Source organism: Haematobia irritans, chromosome 5 (assembly GCF_050003625.1).
Source record: "Haematobia irritans isolate KBUSLIRL chromosome 5, ASM5000362v1, whole genome shotgun sequence".
NCBI lineage: Eukaryota > Metazoa > Arthropoda > Insecta > Diptera > Muscidae > Haematobia > Haematobia irritans.
In genome coordinates, this window is record NC_134401.1 from 153,635,437 (window position 1) to 153,656,717 (window position 21,281).

General features: G+C 32.7%; 1 protein-coding gene across 1 annotated transcript in view; it reads right to left on the reverse strand.

Moving 5' to 3' along the window:
* The window catches only part of LOC142240137 (uncharacterized), a 328,529-nt gene that overhangs the window by 55,244 nt on the left and 252,004 nt on the right, over window positions 1–21,281 (reverse strand). Inside the window, 3 exon segments of the mRNA XM_075311847.1 lie at window positions 7,662–7,730; window positions 15,812–15,910; window positions 15,912–16,013. Of these exon segments, the coding sequence (XP_075167962.1) occupies window positions 7,662–7,730; window positions 15,812–15,910; window positions 15,912–16,013 (270 nt within the window).

The window sequence follows — 21,281 nt, forward strand, 5'->3', positions numbered from 1 at the left end:
TACAAAATCTTTAGACTCAAAATTTAAGTCAGCTAATGCACTAGGGTGGAACACAATGTTAGTAAAAAATATATGGGAAACATTTAAATCTGAAGCAATTTTAAGGAAACTTCGCAAAAGTTTATTTATGATTTATCGCTCGATATATATGTATTAGAAGTTTAGGAAAATTCGAGTCATTTTTACAACTTTTCGACTAAGCAGTGGCGATTTTACAAGGAAAATTTTGGTATTTTGACAATTTTTGTCGAAATCAGAAAAACATATATATGGGAGCTATATCTAAATCTTAACCGATTTCAACCAAATTTGGCACACAGAGCCACAATGCTAATTCTACTCCCTGTGCAAAATTCTAACTAAATCGGAGTTAAAAATTGGCCTCTGTGGTCATATGAGTGTAAATCGGGCGAAAGCTATATATGGGAGCTATATCTAAATCTGAACCGATTTCAACCAAATTTGGCACGCATAGTTATAATGCTAATTCTACTCCCTGTGCAAAATTTTAACTAATTCGGAGCGACAAATTGGCCTCTGTGGTCATATGAGTGTAAATCGGGCGAAAGCTATATATGGGAGATATATCGAAATCTGAACCGATTTCAACCAAATTTGGCACACATAGCTACAATGCTGATTCTACTTCCTGTGCAAAATTTCAACTAAATCGGAGCAAAAAATTGGCCTCTGTGGTCATATGAGTGTAAATCGGGCGAAAGCTATATATGGGAGATATATCTAAATCTGAACCGATTTCAACCAAATTTGGCACACATAGCTACAATGCTAATTCTACTCCCTGTGCAAAATTCCAACTAATTCGGAGCGACAAATCGGCCTCTGTGGTCATATGAGTGTAAATCGGGCGAAAGCTATATATGGGAGATATATCTAAATCTGAACCGATTTCAACCAAATTTGGCACGCATAGCTACAATGCTAATTCTACTCCCTGTGCAAAATTCCAACTAAATCGCAGTTAAAAATTGGCCTCTGTGGTCATATGAGTGTAAATCGGACGAAATCTATATATGGGAGATATATCTAAATCTGAACCGATTTCAATCAAATTTGGCACGCATAGCTATAATGGTAATTCTACTCCCTGTGCAAAATTTCAACTAAATCGGAGCAAACAATTGGCCTCTGTGGCCATATGAGTGTAAAACGGGCGAAAGCTATATATGGGAGATATATCTAAATCTGAACCGATTTCAACTATATTTAGCACGCATAGCTATAATGCTAATTCTACTCCCTGTGCAAAATTTCAACTAAATCGGAGCAAAAAATTGGCCTCTGTGGTCATATGAGTGTAAATCGGGCGAAAGCTATATATGGGAGCTATATCTAAATCTGAACCGATTTCAACCAAATTTGGCGCGCATACCTACAATGCTAATTCTACTCCCTATGCAAAATTTCAACGAAATTGGGGTAAAAGTCTGGCTTCTGGGACCGTATTAGTCCATATCGGGCGAAAGATATATATAGGAGCAATATCTAAATCTGAACCGATTTCAATAAAATTTAGCACACTTGACTATAGTACTAATTGTTCTTCTTGTGCCAAATTTTAAATTGGGGTAAAACTCTGGCTTCTGGGGCCATATAAGTCCATATCGGGCGAAATATATATATATATATATATATATATATATATATATATATATATATATATATATATATATATATATATATATATATATACACTGTTCCACAGTGTGGCGCAGGGTATAAACGTGCATTCTGAACGAAACAAACGCATCTTCAGGTGTTGAAAAGGGTCATACATAAATTCACGATTCATTACCTGTAACAATGCCATAGACGCGATGGTATTTGTGGAGCTCTCCGCTAGGGTAGTTTTGGAGCTTTTATTTCGAACAATCGACACTAGCCTTTTTTGTTGAGCAATTGACAAATTGTATTGTATCCAATCACAATTTCCACTCGTGCCAAAAATAATCTACCAAAGTTTAAAGAAAATTTTACCAAAAATTTCAAAACATCTTATCAAAATTTTTGGCTCAAACTTTGTGGTTAGTATAAAACAGTTTCCTCTTCCAAAAAAAAAAAAAAAAATTGTTTGTTTTTTTTTTGTAGTTCGTTCCAGTATTTGTTATATTAGTTGTGTTCCTTTACGTACTACTAGTTACTACTTTTACTAGTTTTTGCTAGAAACCGTTCCTCAACCCCAAAAAATAGTAAAAGTAGTAAACAATTTTAAGAGAACAATGTCAAAATGCATGTCTCTTTTAAAATTTTTTTACTACAAGTTACTCGACAAATTTTTTCGAGTAAAGGTTGTAGATATGTCATGACAAAAATAATTATTTGTTTTCAAATTTTCGAAACTAAAGTAGTTCCAAATCGCTTTTTTTTGGAAATAATTCTGTAACTTTTTAATGGATTAAGATATCATCATAATTTTTTCTTTGTGCCAAAGCTGAAATGTTTTTCTCTATATTTAGTGGATTCACGGGCTGGTCTATAGACGTTGGAAGTTGGACACCTCGGATGTATGAAATTTAGTGTTACTTGGCAAACGCGCAATTATGCACCGATTTTCATGATTTTTGCTTTGCTGGATAAAACTTATAAACTACCATAAAAATATTGTGTATGTGTGCGAATATATCTAATATTTGCTAGGGCCTTACAATTTATTTTTTTGCAAAATTTGAACAAAGTGGGGTCTGTATTTTGAGTCTAAAAGGACTACATTCCTTATAAAATTCTACGTATTCTGGAGGAAAATTTTGTGCATCTTTGTGCTTTAGATTTAACGTGTAGACTCCACAATTTGGAATTTCAAAACAATGCCGAACCAATACCACTTGTTTCGAAAAAAGTACCAAAACATTGACCGACTCACACCAAATTCGGCACACCCTTTAATGGACCAAAAGTACCTCTACGTTTTGAATTTCATGCAAATCGGATAAAAGTTTTAATGTCTATGTCATGAAGACCCCAATTGGGGGGCGGTTCATATGGAAGCAAAATCGAAACTTAGGCCGAAGTAGTCCCTTCTTCAAAATTGACCTGCATGTAGAAGAAAAACGTGTCTGGTAAAATTTCAGCACTATAGGTTCATTATTGAAGGAAGTAGCCTGATTACAACAGATAGCCAGACAGAGAGACATCGTCTTATAATTTCTCCCTGATCAAGGCTATATATACTTTCTATAGTCAGAATTCGTTATTTGTATGTGTTACAAACGGAATGAAAAACCCCACCTTATAAGATACTGATTATATGCGCTATTACTCTACTTTATGGCCCAGGAGCCAGAGTTTTACTTTGATTAAAAATTTTGCAAAAGGAGTACTTTTTATAACAAAGTGAAAACCATAGCTTCTTTCTATCGTAATAAGGATTTCAAAGTTTCCTGCAAAAAATCTGCCATTTGTCAAAAAAATTTCGATATAAAAGTATTTAATTTACCTACATGTTTTGAAAATATTTATTCAAATCACAATGCTTCTTTTGTTTTTTATTTGACATTTTTACAATTTTTACTATATTTTCGTTCCTGTACATTTAACAAATATAGAAATCTGAGAGGATTTTCAAAATTTCTCTCTTTTACTACTTTTTACTACGAGTAAAGTAAAGGAACACACCTATTATATATTATTATACTACTATCCCCCATTTTCATAAAGCTCCGTTAGTGTTCCGTAACTAACCAACTTTTAAACCGTATTATGGACGAAGCTGTCATCTTCCATATATATTCCATATGCCAGTTAGGAACTTAACTGACGAAAATTTTCCAGTTAAAGTTAACTGGAGAGAAGATATTTGCAATTTACTTTCTGTTAACTGACAGTTAAAGCGTAACGGAGCTACATGAAAATGGCCGTATAAGCGACAAATATTTCTTGAACTTTGAATGTTTAATACGATCTTACACGAAAATTTAAAATTTTGAAGACGTGGAAAATTTTGTCAAAATTTCATTTCTATAGAAAATTTTGTTAAAATTTTAATTCTATATCAAATTTTGCTTATATAGAGAAGAAATAATTACAAACCGATATGAACTTTTGTGCGGTAATTATAGAGCCAGAATTAAAATACGGGATTCGCTTTATATGGGAGCTATATACAATTATGAACACGAGTCCACCAAAAATGGCAGATTTTTTTACTGTTTGGTAGATTGGTAGAATTCTTGATGTTTTGGAAGATTTAGCAAAATATTCCTCACCAACTATGAAACTCTTCATAATATTTTGACAAAATTTTGTAAAGAAATAAATTTTTGACAAAATTTTGTATAGAAATAAATTTTTGACAAAATTTTGTATAGAAATAAGTTTTTGACAAAATTTTGTATAGAAATAAATTTTTGACAAAATTTTGTATAGAAATAAATTTTTGACAAAATTTTGTATAGAAATAAATTTTTGTCAAAATTTTGTATAGAAATAAATTTTTGACAACATTTTGTTTAGAAATAAATTTTTGACAAAATTTTGTATAGAAATTATATTTTAACAAAATTTCCTAAAGACATAAAATTTTGACAAAATTTTCTATAGAAATATAAAATTTTGACAAAATTTTTATAGAAATAAATTTTTCACAAAATTTTGTATAGAAATTATATTTTAACAAAATTTCCTAAAGACATAAAATGTTGACAACATTTTGTATAGAAATAAAATTTTGACAAAATTTTCTATAGAAATATAAAATGTTGATAAAATTTTCTATGGCAACAAAATTTTGGTAGATTTTTTTTGGCTCGAGTGGCAATCGTGATTTTTCTGTGCTTGGGGATTGGTTTATTTGGGGCTATATTTAATATGGATCAATACGGACCAAATTTTGGCAGAGACCATATACTAACACCACGTACCAAATTTCAACCGGATCGGGTGAATTTTTCTCCTCTAAGAGTCTCCGGAGTTCAAATCTGGGGATCGGTTTATATGGTGGCTATATAAAATTATGGACCGATGTGGACTAATTTTTGCATGGTTGTTAGAGACCATATAACAACACCATGTACCAAATTTCAGCCAGATCGGATGAAATATGCCAAATCTGGGGATCAGTTTATATGGGGGCTATATATAATTATAGACGGATATGGACCAATTCTGGCATGGTTGTTAGAGATCATATACTAACACCACGTACCAAATTTCAACCGGATCGGGTGAATTTTTCTCCTGTAAGAGGCTCCGGAGTTCAAATCTGGGGATCGGTTTATATGGTGGCTATATATAGTTATGGACCGATGTGGACTAATTTTTGCATGGTTGTTAGACACCATATAACAACACTATGTACCAAATTTCAACCAGACTGGATGAAATATGCTTCTCTTAGAGGCTCCGCAAGCCAAATCTGGGGATCAGTTTATATGGGGGCTATATATAATTATGGACCGATATGGACCAATTTTTGCATGGTTATTAGAGACCATATACTAACACCACGTACCAAATTTCAACCGGATCGGATGAATTTTTCTCCTCTAAGAGGATCCGGAGTTCAAATCTGGGGATCGGTTAATATGGTGGCTATATATAATTATGGACCGATATGAACCAATTTTTGCATGGTTGCTAAAAACCATATACTAACACCACGTACTAAATTTCAGCCGAATCGGATGATATATGCTTTTCTTAGAGGAACCGCAAGCCAAATCTGGGGATCAGTTTATATGGGGGCTATATATAATTATGGACCGATATGGACCAATTTTTGTATGGTTGTTAGAGACCATATACTTACACCATGTACCAAATTTCAGCCAGATCAGATGAAATGTGCTAATCTTAGAGACTCCGCAAGCCAAATCTGGGGATCAGTTTATATATAAATATATATATATATATATATATATATATATATATATATATATATATATATATATATATATATATATATATATATATATATATATATATATATATATATATATATATATATATATATATATATATATATATATATATATATATATATATATATATATATATATATATATATATATATATATATTTATATATAAACTGATCCCAGATTTGGCTTGCGGAGTCTCTAAGATTATATATATATATATATATATATATATATATATATATATATATATATATATATATATATATATATATATATATATATATATATATATATATATATATATATATATATATATATATATATATATATATATATATATATAAATATATATATATATATATATATATATATATATATATATATATATTTATATATATATATATATATATATATATATATATATATATATATATATATATATATATATATATATATATATATATATATATATATATATTGTTATGGGCCGATATGGACCAATTCTGGCATGGTTGTTAGAGACCATATACTAACACCACGTACCACATTTCAGCAACATCGGATGAAATATGCTACTCTTTGAGAAGCTCCGCAAGCCAAATCTGGGAGTCCGTTTATATGGGGGCTATACGTAAATGTGCACCGATATGACCCATTGGCAATACCATCCGACCTACATCAGTAATAACTACTTATGCCAAGTTTGAAGTCGATAGCTTGTTTCGTTCAGAAGTTTGCGTGATTTCAACAGACGGAAGGACCGACGGATGGACATGCTTAGATCGACTCAGAATTTCACGACGACCCAGAATATATATACTTTATGGGGTCTTAGAGCAATATTTCGATGTGTTACAAACGGAATGCCAAACTAAGGATGGGCGGTATATCCTATGGTGGAGGGTATAAAAATCACCTCTCGCGCTTTGATATAAAAAAACTGAAAAACTTTTTGGTTTTTGGTCGAAACTGTGATTGAACTCATGTTCAATTAAAAGATACAGTTTTGGGCCAACTCTCTAAAGATCTACATTTACGGAGTCCAAAATATAGCAAACAGGAGTCGATTTTGAATCTACCTAAATAAGTGGTTGGGTTAGGTATAGTTCGGCAGCCCGATATTTAGGGTCACTTAGACTATTCAGTCCATTGTAATAACACAGTGGTGAACTTCTATTTTATCATTGAGTGCTTCCCGATTTTTTTTTTGCAACCTCAATGACAAGGGACCTCCGTGTTATATAGTCGAATCCAAACGGCATTCCAAATTGCGGTGAAACCACTTAGAGAAGACTTAAAACACTCAGAAATGTCACAAGAGGCGATAATCGACCGATGTTTGTCGAAACTAGGATTGAACTCTGTAGATGCAAAGAGGGCAAGCTAACCATTACACCTCGCTGTCTTCCTATATAAATACATAAAGTGGCATCTAATTTTTTCTGGTATATTTATTAAATTTTATTTATGGTTTCTAACACTGAACCTATCTCCTTCAAAGTTTTAACCAAGTCTACATTGTTCGGAGAAATTTGTGTGGTTCTTAAAATTAAAATGCAAATTGCTTCATTAATTCAAACTGTGTTTATTTTTCGTAACTCATTTTCACCATCCACAAGAGTTATCAGCGAAATGATGGTTATTATTTCGATTTGTATGTTTCTAGCCATAGTAGGTTAGTTGGAGGGTGTAAACAGTCTCAACCTCAAATATTTTCCACATATATAGTGAGTTGTGGATGTATACTTCACCAGGTGAGTGTGTATAGGAGATAATAAGAACTTACCGTACAATAGATGAAAAATGCACCCAATGCAATAACACGCAAAAGTGCAGGACTGGCGGCACGAACAACCTGAAACGCAAGGATATTTAAAATTAATTTAATATGGAAATAATTTCAGAGTGTTGGAACCCAATAGAAATGGGTTCGAAAACAAGTTCGGCATATCTTGTTTTAATGTATTGATAAAACATTCATCTTTATCAATGTATTGATAAAACATTCATCTTTATCAACTTTCATCTAAACAGAAAATCCATTCATGGAATGGAATGGAATAAAGACCATGAATAGTGTCTAAGTACTACTCAGTTGGAAGTCAACTTCTGAAGGCTTTTAAATCAGAAGTCGTATAATCGAATTTGAAATTCGGAAAAGTGGCACTCCGATTTACCTCCTTTTTTCGATATCATTTTAATACGTTCTAGCCGAGGAGGAGAACTATACAGCTGTGCGAAATATCCAAACTGAGATGTTCCAGCAATTGTCAACACCGAGATACTAATGCTTAAATTTGTGCCACTAAAACTTTCCTAGTGATTTCCAACAGAGACCATCTTGTCTTTGATTCTGCCACTGAGAACTTCTAGGCCATAGGTTAGGTTAGGTTAGGTGGCAGCCCGATGTATCGGGCTCACTTAGACTATTCAGTCCATTATGATACCACATTGGTGAACTTCTCTCTTATCACTGAGTGCTGCCCGATTCCATGTTAAGCTCAATGACAAGGGACCTCCTTTTTATAGCCGAGTCCGAACGGCGTTCCACATTGCAGTGAAACCACTTAGAAAAGCTTTGAAACCCTCAGAAATGTCACCAGCATTACTGAGGTGGGATAATCCACCGCTGAAAAACTTTTTGGTGTTCGGTCGAAGCAGGAATCGAACCCACGACCTTGTGTATGCAAGGCGGGCATGGTAACCATTGCACCACGGTGGCTCCCTAGGCCATAAACCTTCTACTAAAACATTTCTGACTACAATTCTACAAAAGAAAAAATCGAGTTATAAGATCTACAATTGCGACCTTTTCTCTTGAAGTTCACGTGCTGAGACCTTCTGGCCTAAAATTCCTTATCTATCGATAATCTTTTCTAAATTCTTACATCTGAGATCTTCGGGCTTACATTTCCGCCATTTAGACTCCCTGGTGTAAATTTTTCCACAGAGACCTTCGACTCTACAGTTCCATCACAGGAACCATCGGGCCTCCAATTCGATCACTATAAAATTCTTGCCAACCGTTGCCCTGTGAGACATGCGGGCAATTTTCCACAGCCAATAGTTATGCTTCCCAGACGTTCCTACTCTTCCTACACAGAGATCTTCAAGTCTACAGTTCTTCCCCACAGAGATCTTCAAGTCTACAGTTCTAGCATTGAGTACTTCTAGCCTGTAGTACGTGCAATACGTTCTACCCAAGGATCAGAACCGAAGAGAGTCGGACGATCGTTTGAAACTACTTGGAGAAGCTTTGCGAAAAAGCCCCACTGAACTTCTGAAATTGAGACCTACGATCTCTACCCTACAGAGACCTTCGAGCCTAGAATTTCATCCTAGAGAAATTCAAGTCCAAGGGTCCACTTTCTTTTTCCTTCTTTTAAATTTTACATTTGATATCTTCGAGATTACGTACATTTCCCCTCAGATTTTCCTACCACTAAGACCTTCGAGTCCTAAGTTCTGTAACTGAAATCTTTCTACAGTTCTCTAAATAAGCCTATGAGCCTACAGTTCTCCCACTAAAATTTTCGGGTCTACAGTTCCATCACTCAGTAATTTGAGTCTGAATATTGACTACTGTAATCTTTTTGCCTACAGTTTCCCCTCTGCTGAGATCTTCGGGCAATTTTCAATAGCCCAAAGTTCGGCCACAAGAACCATCCTACTCTTGCCCCCAATGATCTTCGAGCTTAAAGTTCTAGCACTGAGTACCTCTAGCTTATAGAACGTACAATACGTTCTACCTGAAGACGAAACCCGTTAAGGACTGTCATTTAAAAAGCTTTCACTGACAATTTCTAGCCTATAGTTCCCCACACAAAGACCTTCGGGTTTACAATTGCACTATTGAGAAATTCGTGTCTATTTAAGGGCCTGCATTTCCACCACCTTTGAGTCTTGTGTTGTATAACTGAGACTTTCCTACAGTTCTCCCTAGGAAACATTCCCTCACTGAGACCTTCTGGGAGAAACGTTCTGAAGTCTTCGCGCTTACATTTCACCTCAGAGGTATTCGGGACTACATTTCTCCTCAGAAACTTTCTGGCATACAGTTCCGCCATTTACCCATCCTGACCATATTCGTCACCACTGAGACCTTTTAGCGTAAAGTTCTGTAACTGTGACTTTCCTTCAGTTCGCAGAGACCATCCACTGACACTTTCTTACAGTTCTCCCTTGGAAACGTTCCTTCACTGAGACCTTTTGGGAGAAACGTTCTGTAGTCTTCGCGCTTACATTTCACCTCAGAGATATTCGGGACTACATTTCTTCTCAGAATCTTTCTGGCATACAGTTCCGCCACTTACACATCCTGAACTAATTCGTCACCACTGAGACTTTTAGCATAAAGTTCTGTAACTGCGACTTTCCTTCAGTTCGCAGAGACCATCGAACTTACAGCTACTCCACTGAGGCCTTCGGACCATTAATTCAACCACTTTGAAATTCCAGTCTAGTCCTTGGACAATTTTACACATGTAAAGATCGAGCTTGCAATTCCAGCATTAGAAATTCTAGTATATACCTTTCTCACTGAAAACTTCGGGCCTATCGTTTCAAAACTGAAAAATCTAGTCTAAGAATCTACAACTGTGACCTTCGGAACTAAAATTACCTCACTGGGGACTTCTTTACTAAAATTTTACATCTGAGTTCTTCAGACTTATATTTCTCGTCAGAGATGTTCAAACCAACAATTGCTTTCACAAACTTTTTCAACCACTGACACTTTCTCTCAAAAATGATCAATTCACCTAAATGTTCATCACTGAGACCTTCAAGCCTAAAATTGCAGTCTACTGTTCCAGCACAGAGAAATTCTAGTGTACAGTTCTCCAACAAAGATCTTCGAACCTACAGTTCCGTCACAGAGAAATTCGAGTCTATAGATTCACAACAGAAACCATCAGGGCCACGATTCTCTCATTGAGACCTTTTGTTCTAAAATTTTAGAGCTGAGGTCTTAGGGTTATTTTCCGCTCGGCGATGTTTGAGCCTAAATTTTCTTTTAGAGGCTTTCCGGTTTACAATTGCAACCCTACGGCTTTCGAACCTAAAGTGTGGCTATTGAAACTTCTGACCTAAATTTTAATTGCTGCAACCATTGAGTCTAAAGTTGTGTCTTTTTAAACCTTCAGGCCTGCCACTGACATATTTGGGTTTAAAGATCTATAAGTGTGTCCCTCCATCCTACAGCCCCGCACTGAGACCTTCTGTCTTAAAGCTTTATATTTGAGATCTTCTGACCTACATTTTCCCTTAGAGACCTTAGTGCCTAAAGATCTACCAGTGAGAATTTCAATCCCAAAGTTCTGCCACATATTCTCTTTGGCCGAAATTTTCACCACTAAGACCTTCGAGTCTAAATTTCTTCAAATGAGACTGTTGTCCCAGAAGCTTTGCGACATACCCCCACTGAGATGTGAAGGTAATTGCAAACACTGAGACCTTCGAATCTGCAGTTTTTACACAGAGAAATTTGAGATAACAGTAGTACTTCCTTCAAATAGACTTTAGTGACTATAGATCGCACACTTATAGTGTTATTGGAAGTTTTTACAGATTAAGTGCTGGTGTTGTAGGTATGTAGTTCCACCACTGACATTTTGGGATAGCCCACTGCAATCTCCTGACCTACAGTTTTACCGCAAAGCTCACTGGAGTCTACAAGTCCATCACTGAACCCTTCAGGCCTTTAGTTCCCCTTCTGAGACTTTAGGTTCCCACTGAAATCTTTGGATGTACAGATTCACTACAGAGACATTCGTTCCGCTCCTTATTCACTTCTAGCCCGCATATTCCTTACTGACACCATCGAGATGAACTTGACAAACTAAGATTTTCGGGACTAGGGTTTCACCGCAAAACTCGATGGAGTCTACAAGTCCATCACTGAGTTCCACCATTGATATTTTGGGATCGCCCAGCAGTTTTACCGCAAAGCTCACTGGAGTCTACAAGTCCATCACTGAACCCTTCAGGCCTTTAGATCCCCTCTGAGAATTTCGGGTCCCATTCAAATAGTTGGATGTACAGATTCATCACAGAGACATTCGTTCCTTCTTTCCGCTCCTTATTCACTTCTAGCCCGCATATTCCTTACTGACACCTTCGAGATGAAGTTGACAAACTAAGATTTTCGGGTCTAGGGTTTTACCGCAAAACTCGATTGAGTCGACAAGTCCATCACTGAGTTCTTTAGGCCCCACACCCACTGAGAACTTCGGGTCCTACTCAAATCACCACTGACACCATAGAGATGAAGATCAACAACTAAATCGTTGAAGTCTAGAGTTTTACCGTAAAACTCGATGGAATCTACAAGTCCATCACTGAGTTTTTGAGGCCTCTAGTTCCACCTCTGACAACTTCGGGTCCCACTCATATCTTTGAGTTTACAGATTCATCACAGAGACCTTCGTTCGCCCCTTATTCAGTGAGATCTTCTAGCCCATAGTTTTGCCACTGACACCTTCGAGATGAAGCTCAACAAATAAGATTTTCAAGTCTAGAGTTTTACCGCAAAACTCGATGGAGTCTACAAGTCCATCACTGAGTTTTTGAAGCCTTTAGTTCCACCACTGACAACTTCGGGTCCCACTCATATCTTTGAGTTTACAGATTCATCACAGAGACCTTCGTTCCGCTCCTTATTCAGTGAGATCTTCTGGTCCACAGTTTTGCCATTGACACCTTCGAGATGATTTTGAACAACTTACATTTTCGAGTCTACAGTTTTACCGCAAAACTCGGTGGAGTCTACAAGTCCATCACTGAGTCCTTCAGACCTTTAGTTCCAGCTCTGAGAAGAGCTGATCCTACTCAAATCTTTGGGGTTTCACATTCACCACTGAGACGTTCGTTCCTTCGATCCGCCCTTTATTCACTAAGATCGTCTAGCCCACAGTTGCGCCACTGAGACCATCGATATGAAGTTCAACAATTAAAATTTTTGGGTCTAGAGTTTTGCCGCAAAAATCTATAGATACGTTTCAAACTACTTGGAGTTTTTCAGGCCTTTAGTTCAACCTCTGATAACTTCACTCAAATCTTTTGGTTTATAGATTCACCACATACAACATCGTTCCTTCGGCCCGCCCCTTATTCACTAAGACCTTCTAGCCCACAGTTTCGCCACTGACACCATAGAGATGAAGATCAACAACTAAATCGTTGCAGTCTAGAGTTTTACCGTAAAACTCGATGGAATCTACAAGTCCATCACTGAGTTTTTGAGGCCTCTAGTTCCACCTCTGACAACTTCGGGTCCCACTCATATCTTTGAATTTACAGACTCATCACAGAGACCTTCGTTCCGCCCCTTATTCAGTGAGATCTTCTAGCCCATAGTTTTGCCACTGACACCTTCGAGATGAAGCTCAACAACTAAGATTTTCAAGTCTAGAGTTTTACCGCAAAACTCGATGGAATCTACAAGTCCATCACTGAGATTTTGAGGCCTTTAGTTCCACCTCTGACAACTTCGGGTCCCACTCATATCTTTGAATTTACAGATTCATCACAGAGACCTTCGTTCCGCCCCTTATTCAGTGAGATCTTCTGGTCCACAGTCTTGCCATTGACACCTTCGAGATGATTTTGAACAACTAACATTTCCGAGTCTACAGTTTTACCGCAAAACTCGGTGGAGTCTACAAGTCCATCACTGAGTCCTTCAGACCTTTAGTTCCAGCTCTGAGAAGTGCTGATCCTACTCAAATCTTCGGGGTTTTACATTCACCACTGAGACGTTCGTTCCTTCGATCCGCCCTTTATTCACTAAGATCGTCTAGCCCACAGTTTCGCCACTGAGACCATCGATATGAAGTTCAACAATTAAAATTTTTGGGTCTATAGTTTTGCCGCAAAAATCGATAGATACATACGTTTCAAACTACTTGGAGTTCTTCAGGCCTTTAGTTCAACCTCTGATAACTTCACTCAAATCTTTGGGTTGGTGAATCTATAATTCACCACATACAACATCGTTCCTTCGGTCCGCCCCTTATTCATTAAGATCTTCTAGCCCACAGTTTCGCCACTGACACCATAGAGATGAAGATCAACAACTAAATCGTTGAAGTCTAGAGTTTTACCGTAAAACTCGATGGAGTCTACAAGTCCATCACTGAATTTTTGAGGCCTTTAGTTCCACCTCTGACAACTTCGGGTCCCACTCATATCTTTGAATTTACAGATTCATCACAGAGACCTTCGTTCTGCCCCTCATTCAGTGAGATCTTCTAGCCCAAAATTATGCCACTGACACCTGCGAGATGAAGCTCAACAACTAAGATTTTCAAGTCTAGAGTTTTACCGCAAAACTCGATGGAGTCTACAAGTTCATCACTGAGTTTTTGAAGCCTTTAGTTCCACCTCTGACAACTTCGGGTCACACTCATATCTTTGAGTTTACAGATCATCACAAAGACCTTCGTTCAATCACTTATTCAGTGATTGAAGATCAACAACTAAGATTTTCAAGTCTAGAGTTTTACCGCAAAACTCCATGGACCATTCCATTACCGAGTCCTTCGGGCTTTTAGTTCTACCTCTAAGAACTTTGTTCAGCTCCTTATTCACTGCTATCTTCTAGCCCACGATTTCGGCACTGACACCATCGACATGAAGTTCAACAACTAAAACTTTCGAGTGTAGTTTTACCGCAAAACTCGATGGAGTCCACAAGTCCAGCATTGAGTCCTGCAGGCCTTTAATTCCATCTCACCGCATCTCAGATTCCCCGCAGAAACCTTTGTTCCTTTAATACGCCCCTTATTAAGATCTTCTAGCTCATAGTTTCCCCATTAACACCTTCCAGATGAAGTTTAACAACTACAATTTTTGGATCTACAGTTTTACCGCAAAACTCTTTGGGATCTACAAGTGCATCACAGAGTTCTTTAGACGTTTAGTTCCACGTCTGAGAACGTCAGGTTCCACTCAAATCTTTCGGTTTATAGATTCACCATATTGATCTTCGTTCCACCCCTTATTCTCTAAGATCTACAGTTTCGCCACTGACGCCTTCGAGATTAAGTTCAACAACTAAAATGTTCGAATCTAGAGTTTTACCGCAAAACTCGAGTGACATCGCAAACACTGGACTCCTTTAAGTCTTTACTTCAGGTCCCACTCAAATCTTTCGGTTTATAGATTGACCACAGAGACCTTCGAGTTCACGTTCTTTACTGAAATACCCAGCCTTTGGACATACAGTTACCTACCTAGATTTTCGGGTCTATAGTTAAACGAAGAATAACGAACAAAGTTGATAACTTCTGAGAGTAATCGCTGAGTAACTTTAAGCTGAAATGAACGGATATAAACAAATTCAAGATGATTTTATTCCCGAAGGTTTAGCAGGACGATAATTAAAAATAGGTGTGAACCTTCCTCAACATTTGACTTCTTCAAAGACACATAGCTCAAAAAGCTGCAAGTTTTTATTCAATCCATAGCCGAGTATACAAAAAATTCTATCCTGGTCTACTTACTGTTTTTCTTTTCGAAATTGACCACCTACACTATGAAATCAACAGGCAGCCTTTTTAAATTTACTATGTCTTTAAAAACAAAATTTTCCCCAGTATTCTACTGCTATTACTCGAACTGTTTGAATTCCTTTGTCCATTCGATTTAAGGCAATTGAATGTAAAGTAGCTTAAATCCATTAGCTGTAACATTTAATTTCTCTTCCAAGTAATGCCTTTTGGCAGGGGAAGGAAATTCTTCCGGCCAACTTTTACTGCTCTGCACTAAGATATTCTCTTTCATTTTCAATTGTGCGAAATTTCTGACCAACATTAACTGGCTTACATGGACTTTTCGTAGATTTAGGATCTCTCCCATAAGTGTATGTATACGATGTGTTGGTCTTTGGATAGGTGGCAAGGGGGAAAGGGGCTTGGGTGTTATGGTGTTGCTTACCTTAACTTGTTGATAACGAAATGTAAACCAGGCAGCTGGTGGCAGTAATCCAATTACAATGCAAGCCAATACCAAAATGCTTGTCCGCATAGGCCAGTTTGAGTGCCGCTATGCATGGTGAACTATCCTCGCAAGAGTCACAACCTTCAGCACAGGGTAAACATTCGTATTCATTCATGATGTTGTATGTTGAATTTTTACCCTGAAAAAAAATCAAACAGAGAAAAGAAAAATATAAACATGGGAAAATATGAGTTCCAGAGAAATAGGCTGCATGGGGTATGAGTGTTGCGGTTTTCTGGATAGGGGAAAATTACAGTGCATGGCACATATTTATTAACAATAAGCATAATAAAACAAATATTTTTTTGTAAATCAGTAATTAAAAATAAATAGAAATTTCTAATCAATATAAAATAATATGAATTTATTGATTTTTTAAATAGATAAATAGAAATTTCTAACCAATATAAAATAATATGAATTTATTGCGAAAAAAAATATAAACATGGGAAAATATGAGTTCCAGAGCAATAGGCTGCATGGGGTATGAGTGTTGCGGTGTTCTGGGAAAATTACAGTGCATGGTACATATTTATTAACAATAAGCATAATAAAACAAATATTTTTTTGTAAATCAGTAATTAAAAATAAATAGAAAATTCTAACCAATATAAAATAATATGAATTTATCGATTTTTTAAATAGATAAAAAGAAATTTCTAACCAATATAAAATAAAAAGAATTTATTGATTTTTTGTATAGATTATTAAATAATAATAATAAATGTTGTCTCTTATATAGTTTTGATTCCACCACCACGAATCAAATATAAAAGCTTCATTTGAACATTTTTCATTGGCTCAGTTTAGTTGAGTTTCCAAGGAATTTAAATATCTTGTCTAAGCGTATATGAATATCTATTGAAGCAATGCCAATATTCTATAGAAATAAAATTTTTATAAAAATATCTATAGAAATAAAAATTTAACAAAATTTTCTATATAAATAAAATCTTGACAAAATTTTCTATAGAAATAAAGTTTTGACAAAATGTTCTATAGAAATAAAATTTTGACAAAATTTTCTATAGAAATAAAATTTTGACAAAATTTTCTATAGAAATAAAGTTTTGACAAAATTTTCTACTACAGTAAAATTAAAAAAAAAATTAAATAAAAATTTGACAAAATTTTCTATTAAAATACAATTTTGATAAAATTTTCTATAGAAATAAAATTTTGATAAAATTCTCTATAGAAATAAAATTTTGATAAAATTTTTTAAAGAAATAAAATTTTGGCGAAATTTTCTATAGAAATAAAATTTTGACATAATTTTCTATAAAAATAAAGTTTTGACAAAATTTTCTATAGAAATAAAAATTTGACGAAATTTTCTATTAAAATACAATTTTGATAAAATTTTCTATAAAAATAAAATTGCGATAAAATTCTCTATAGATATAAAATTTTGATAAAAATTTCTACAGAAATAAAATTTTGATAAAATATTCTATAGAAACAAAATTTTGACAAAATTTTTTATAGAAATAAGAAATTTTGATAAAATTTTCTATAGACACAAAATTTAGACAAAATTTTCTATAGAAATAAAATGTTGACAAAATTTTCTATAGAAATAAAATTTTGATAAAATTTTCTATAGAAACAAAATTTTGACAAAATTTTCTATACAAATAAAATTTTGACAAACTTTTCTATAGAAATAAACTTTTGACAAAATTATTTATTGAAATAAAAGTTTGACAAAATTTTCTATAAAAATACAATTTTGATAAAAATTTCTATAGAAATACGATTTTGATAAAATTTTTTATTGAAATAAAATTTTGATAAAATTTTCTATAGAAATAAAATTTTGACAAAATTTTCTATTGAAATACAGTTTTGATAAAATTTTCTATAGAAATAAAATTTTGATAAAATTTTCTATAGAAATAAAATTTTGATAAAGTTTTCTATAGCAATAAAATTTTGGCAAAATTTTCTATAGAAATAAAATTTTGGCAAAAGTTTCTATAGAAATAAAATTTTGACACAATTTTCTATAGAAATAAAATTTTGTCAAAATTTTCTATAGAAATAAAATTTTGACAACAATTTTCATAAAAACCATATTTTGGCAAAATTTTCTATAGAAATAAAATTTTGACAAAATTTTCTATAAAAATAAAATTTTGACAACATTTTCTAAAGAAATAAAATTTTAACAAAATTTCCTATAGAAATAATATTTAGACAAAATTTTCTATAGAAATAAAATTTTGACAACAGTTTTCATAAAAATCGTATTTTGGCACAATTTTCTATGGAAATAAAATGTTGACAAAATTTTCAATAGAAATAAAATTTTTATAAAATTTTCTATAGAAATAAAATTTTGACAAAATTTTCTATTAAAATAAACTTTTGAAAAAATTTTCTATAGGAACAAAATTTTGCATAATTTTCTATAGAAATAAAATTTTGACAAAATTTCTAATAGAAATAAAATTTTTACAAAATTTTCTGAAGAAATACAATTTTTATTGTTGTTTTTGATCTCAGCTTAAAGCCATGCATTGACTAAACTACAAGTGTAGCTTAACCAACAGAGGAAAAGTATGCTTGTCAAATTTATTTGCTCAGAGCCCTATAGACTGCAAGATGGTTGGATGTACAGCTGTTTCCGGAATTACCACATTCCTCAGCAGCATCCTCTACTTGCAGCAAAACTATCAACCAATTATCAGAATAAATTCGGGTAATTAACTCAATCCAAAGTGAACTACACTTGAACCTCCCGAAAAAGGGTTTGGTAGTCGGCTACTGCCTAAACAAATTTGCCAGCATATCTCTTTTCCTTTGCCACACTCAAATCATCGATTTGAATGTATATGGCTGGGTTTGTTTTTGAGCGTGCTTCCTCTATCTTCATTCGTTTTCTTTGTTATTGTTGGCTTCTCTTCAATCGTTATTGTTGTTTTTGATCTCAGCTTAAAGCTTTTTTTTTGCTGCAAGTAGAGGATGCTTATGAGGAATGTGGTAATTCCGAAACAGCTGTACATCCGACCATCTTGCAGTCTATAGGGCTTTGCCCAAATAAATTTGACAAGCATACCTTTCCTCTGTTGGTTAAGCTACACTTGTATTTTAGTCAATGCATGGCTTTAAGCTGAGATCAAAAACAACAATAACGATTGAAGAGAAGCCAACAATAACAAACAAAACGAAATACAATTTTGACAAAATTTTCTATTGAAAAAAACTTGTGACAAAATTTTCTATAAAAATAAATCTTTGATCAAGTTTCTCAAGAAAAAAATTGTTGACAAAATGTTTTCTAGAGACGTAAAATTTTGGCAAAAATTTCTATAGAAATAAAATTTTGACAAAATTTTCTATAGAAATAAAATTTTAACAAAATTTTATACAGAAATAAAATTTTGACAAAATTTTCTACAGAAATAAAATTTTGACAAATTTTTCTACAGAAATAAAATTTTGACAAAATCTTCTATAGATATAAAATTTTGACAAAATTTTCTACAGAATTAAAATTTTGACAAAATATTCTACAGAATTAAAATTTTGAAAAAATATTCTATTTAAGTAAAATTAAAAAAAAAATAGAAATAAAAATTTGACAAAATTTTCTATTGAAATACAGTTTTGATAAAATTTTCTGCAGAAATACAATTTTGACAAAATTTTCTATAGAAATAAAATTGTGACAAAATTTTCTATAGAAATTAAATTTTGTCAGAATTTTCTATTACAATAAAATTTTGACAAAATTTTATATAGAAATAAAATTGTGACAAAATTTTCTATAGAAATAAAATTTTGGAAGAATTTTCTATTGAAATAAAATTTTGGCAAAATTTTATATAGAAATAAAATTTTTATAAAATGTTCTATAGAAGTAAAATTTTATATAGAAATAAAATTTTGACAACATTTTTTATAAAAATCATATTTTGGCAAAATTTTCTATAGAAATAAAATTTTGACAAAATTTTCTATAGAAATAAAATTTTGACAAAATTTTCTATAGAAATAAAATTTTGTCAACATTTTCTATAGAAATAAAATTGTGACAAAATTTTCTATAGAAATTAAATTTTGGCAGAATTTTCTATTAAAATAAAATTTTGACAAAATTTTATATAGAAATAAAATTGTGACAAAATTTTCTATAGAAATAAAATTTTGGAAGAATTTTCTATTGAAATAAAATTTTGACAAAATTTTATATAGAAATAAAATTTTGATAAAATGTTCTATAGAAGTAAAATTTTATATAGAAATAAAATTTTGACAACATTTTTTATAAAAATCATATTTTGGCAAAATTTTCTATAGAAATAAATTTTGACAAAATTTTTTATAGAAATAAAATTTTGTTAACATTTTCTATAGAAATGAAATTGTGACAAATTTTCTATAGAAATAAAATTTTGGCAGAATTTTCTATTGAAATAAAATTTTGACAAAAATTTCTATACAAATAAAATTTTGAAAAATTTTCTATAGAAATAAAATTTGGATAAAATTTCCTAAAGAAAAAAAAAAATTGATAAAATTTTCTATAGAAATAAAATTTTAACAAAATTTTCTATAGAAATAAAATTTTAACAAAATTTTATATTGAAATAAAATTTTGACAAAAATTTTCTATAAAAATAAAATTTTGACAAAATTTTCTACAGAAATAAAATTTTGACAAAATCTTCTATAGATATAAAATTTTGACAAAATTTTCTAAGAAATAAAATTTTGACAAAAATTTTCTATAGGAATAAAATTTTGACAAAATTTTCTACTGAAATAAAATTTTGACAAAATTTTCTGTTGAAATAAATTTTTGATAAAATTTTGTATAGAAATAAAATTTTGACAAAATTTTCTATACAAATAAAGTTTTGACAATATTTTCTATACAAATAAAATTTTGACAAAATTTTCTATTGAAATAAAATTTTGACAAAATTTTCTATAAAAATAAAACTCTTATAAAATTTTTAAAGAAATACATTTTTGACAAAATTTTCTAAAGAAATAAAATTTTGACAAAAATTTTCTATAAAAATCATATTTTGACAAAATTTTCACAGCGAGTAGAACTAACGTTCTAACTGTCCTTTCCAAATGTGGTTTAAATCCGTTCATATTTAGATGCTTGTAAAGTCGCCAATGCTAAGTTAAGAACTTGTAAAAAGGAATCAAATTTTCCTATACCCCAAATGCAAATCTATCGAATGATAACTCAATTTCCAATTCCCAATTTTTTTATTAATATTGTGCTCTCCCCCAGGGGATTAGCCTTTTTAGAATTTGAGTCTCAGGACTTCGTAGAATTCTAAAAACTTCGCTTCAGGTTTTAATATTTATTTATGAGACCATAAACCTTTGTATATAGCACCAAAGAAATTTGAAAAAGTTGGGATGGTATACAAAGTGGTGC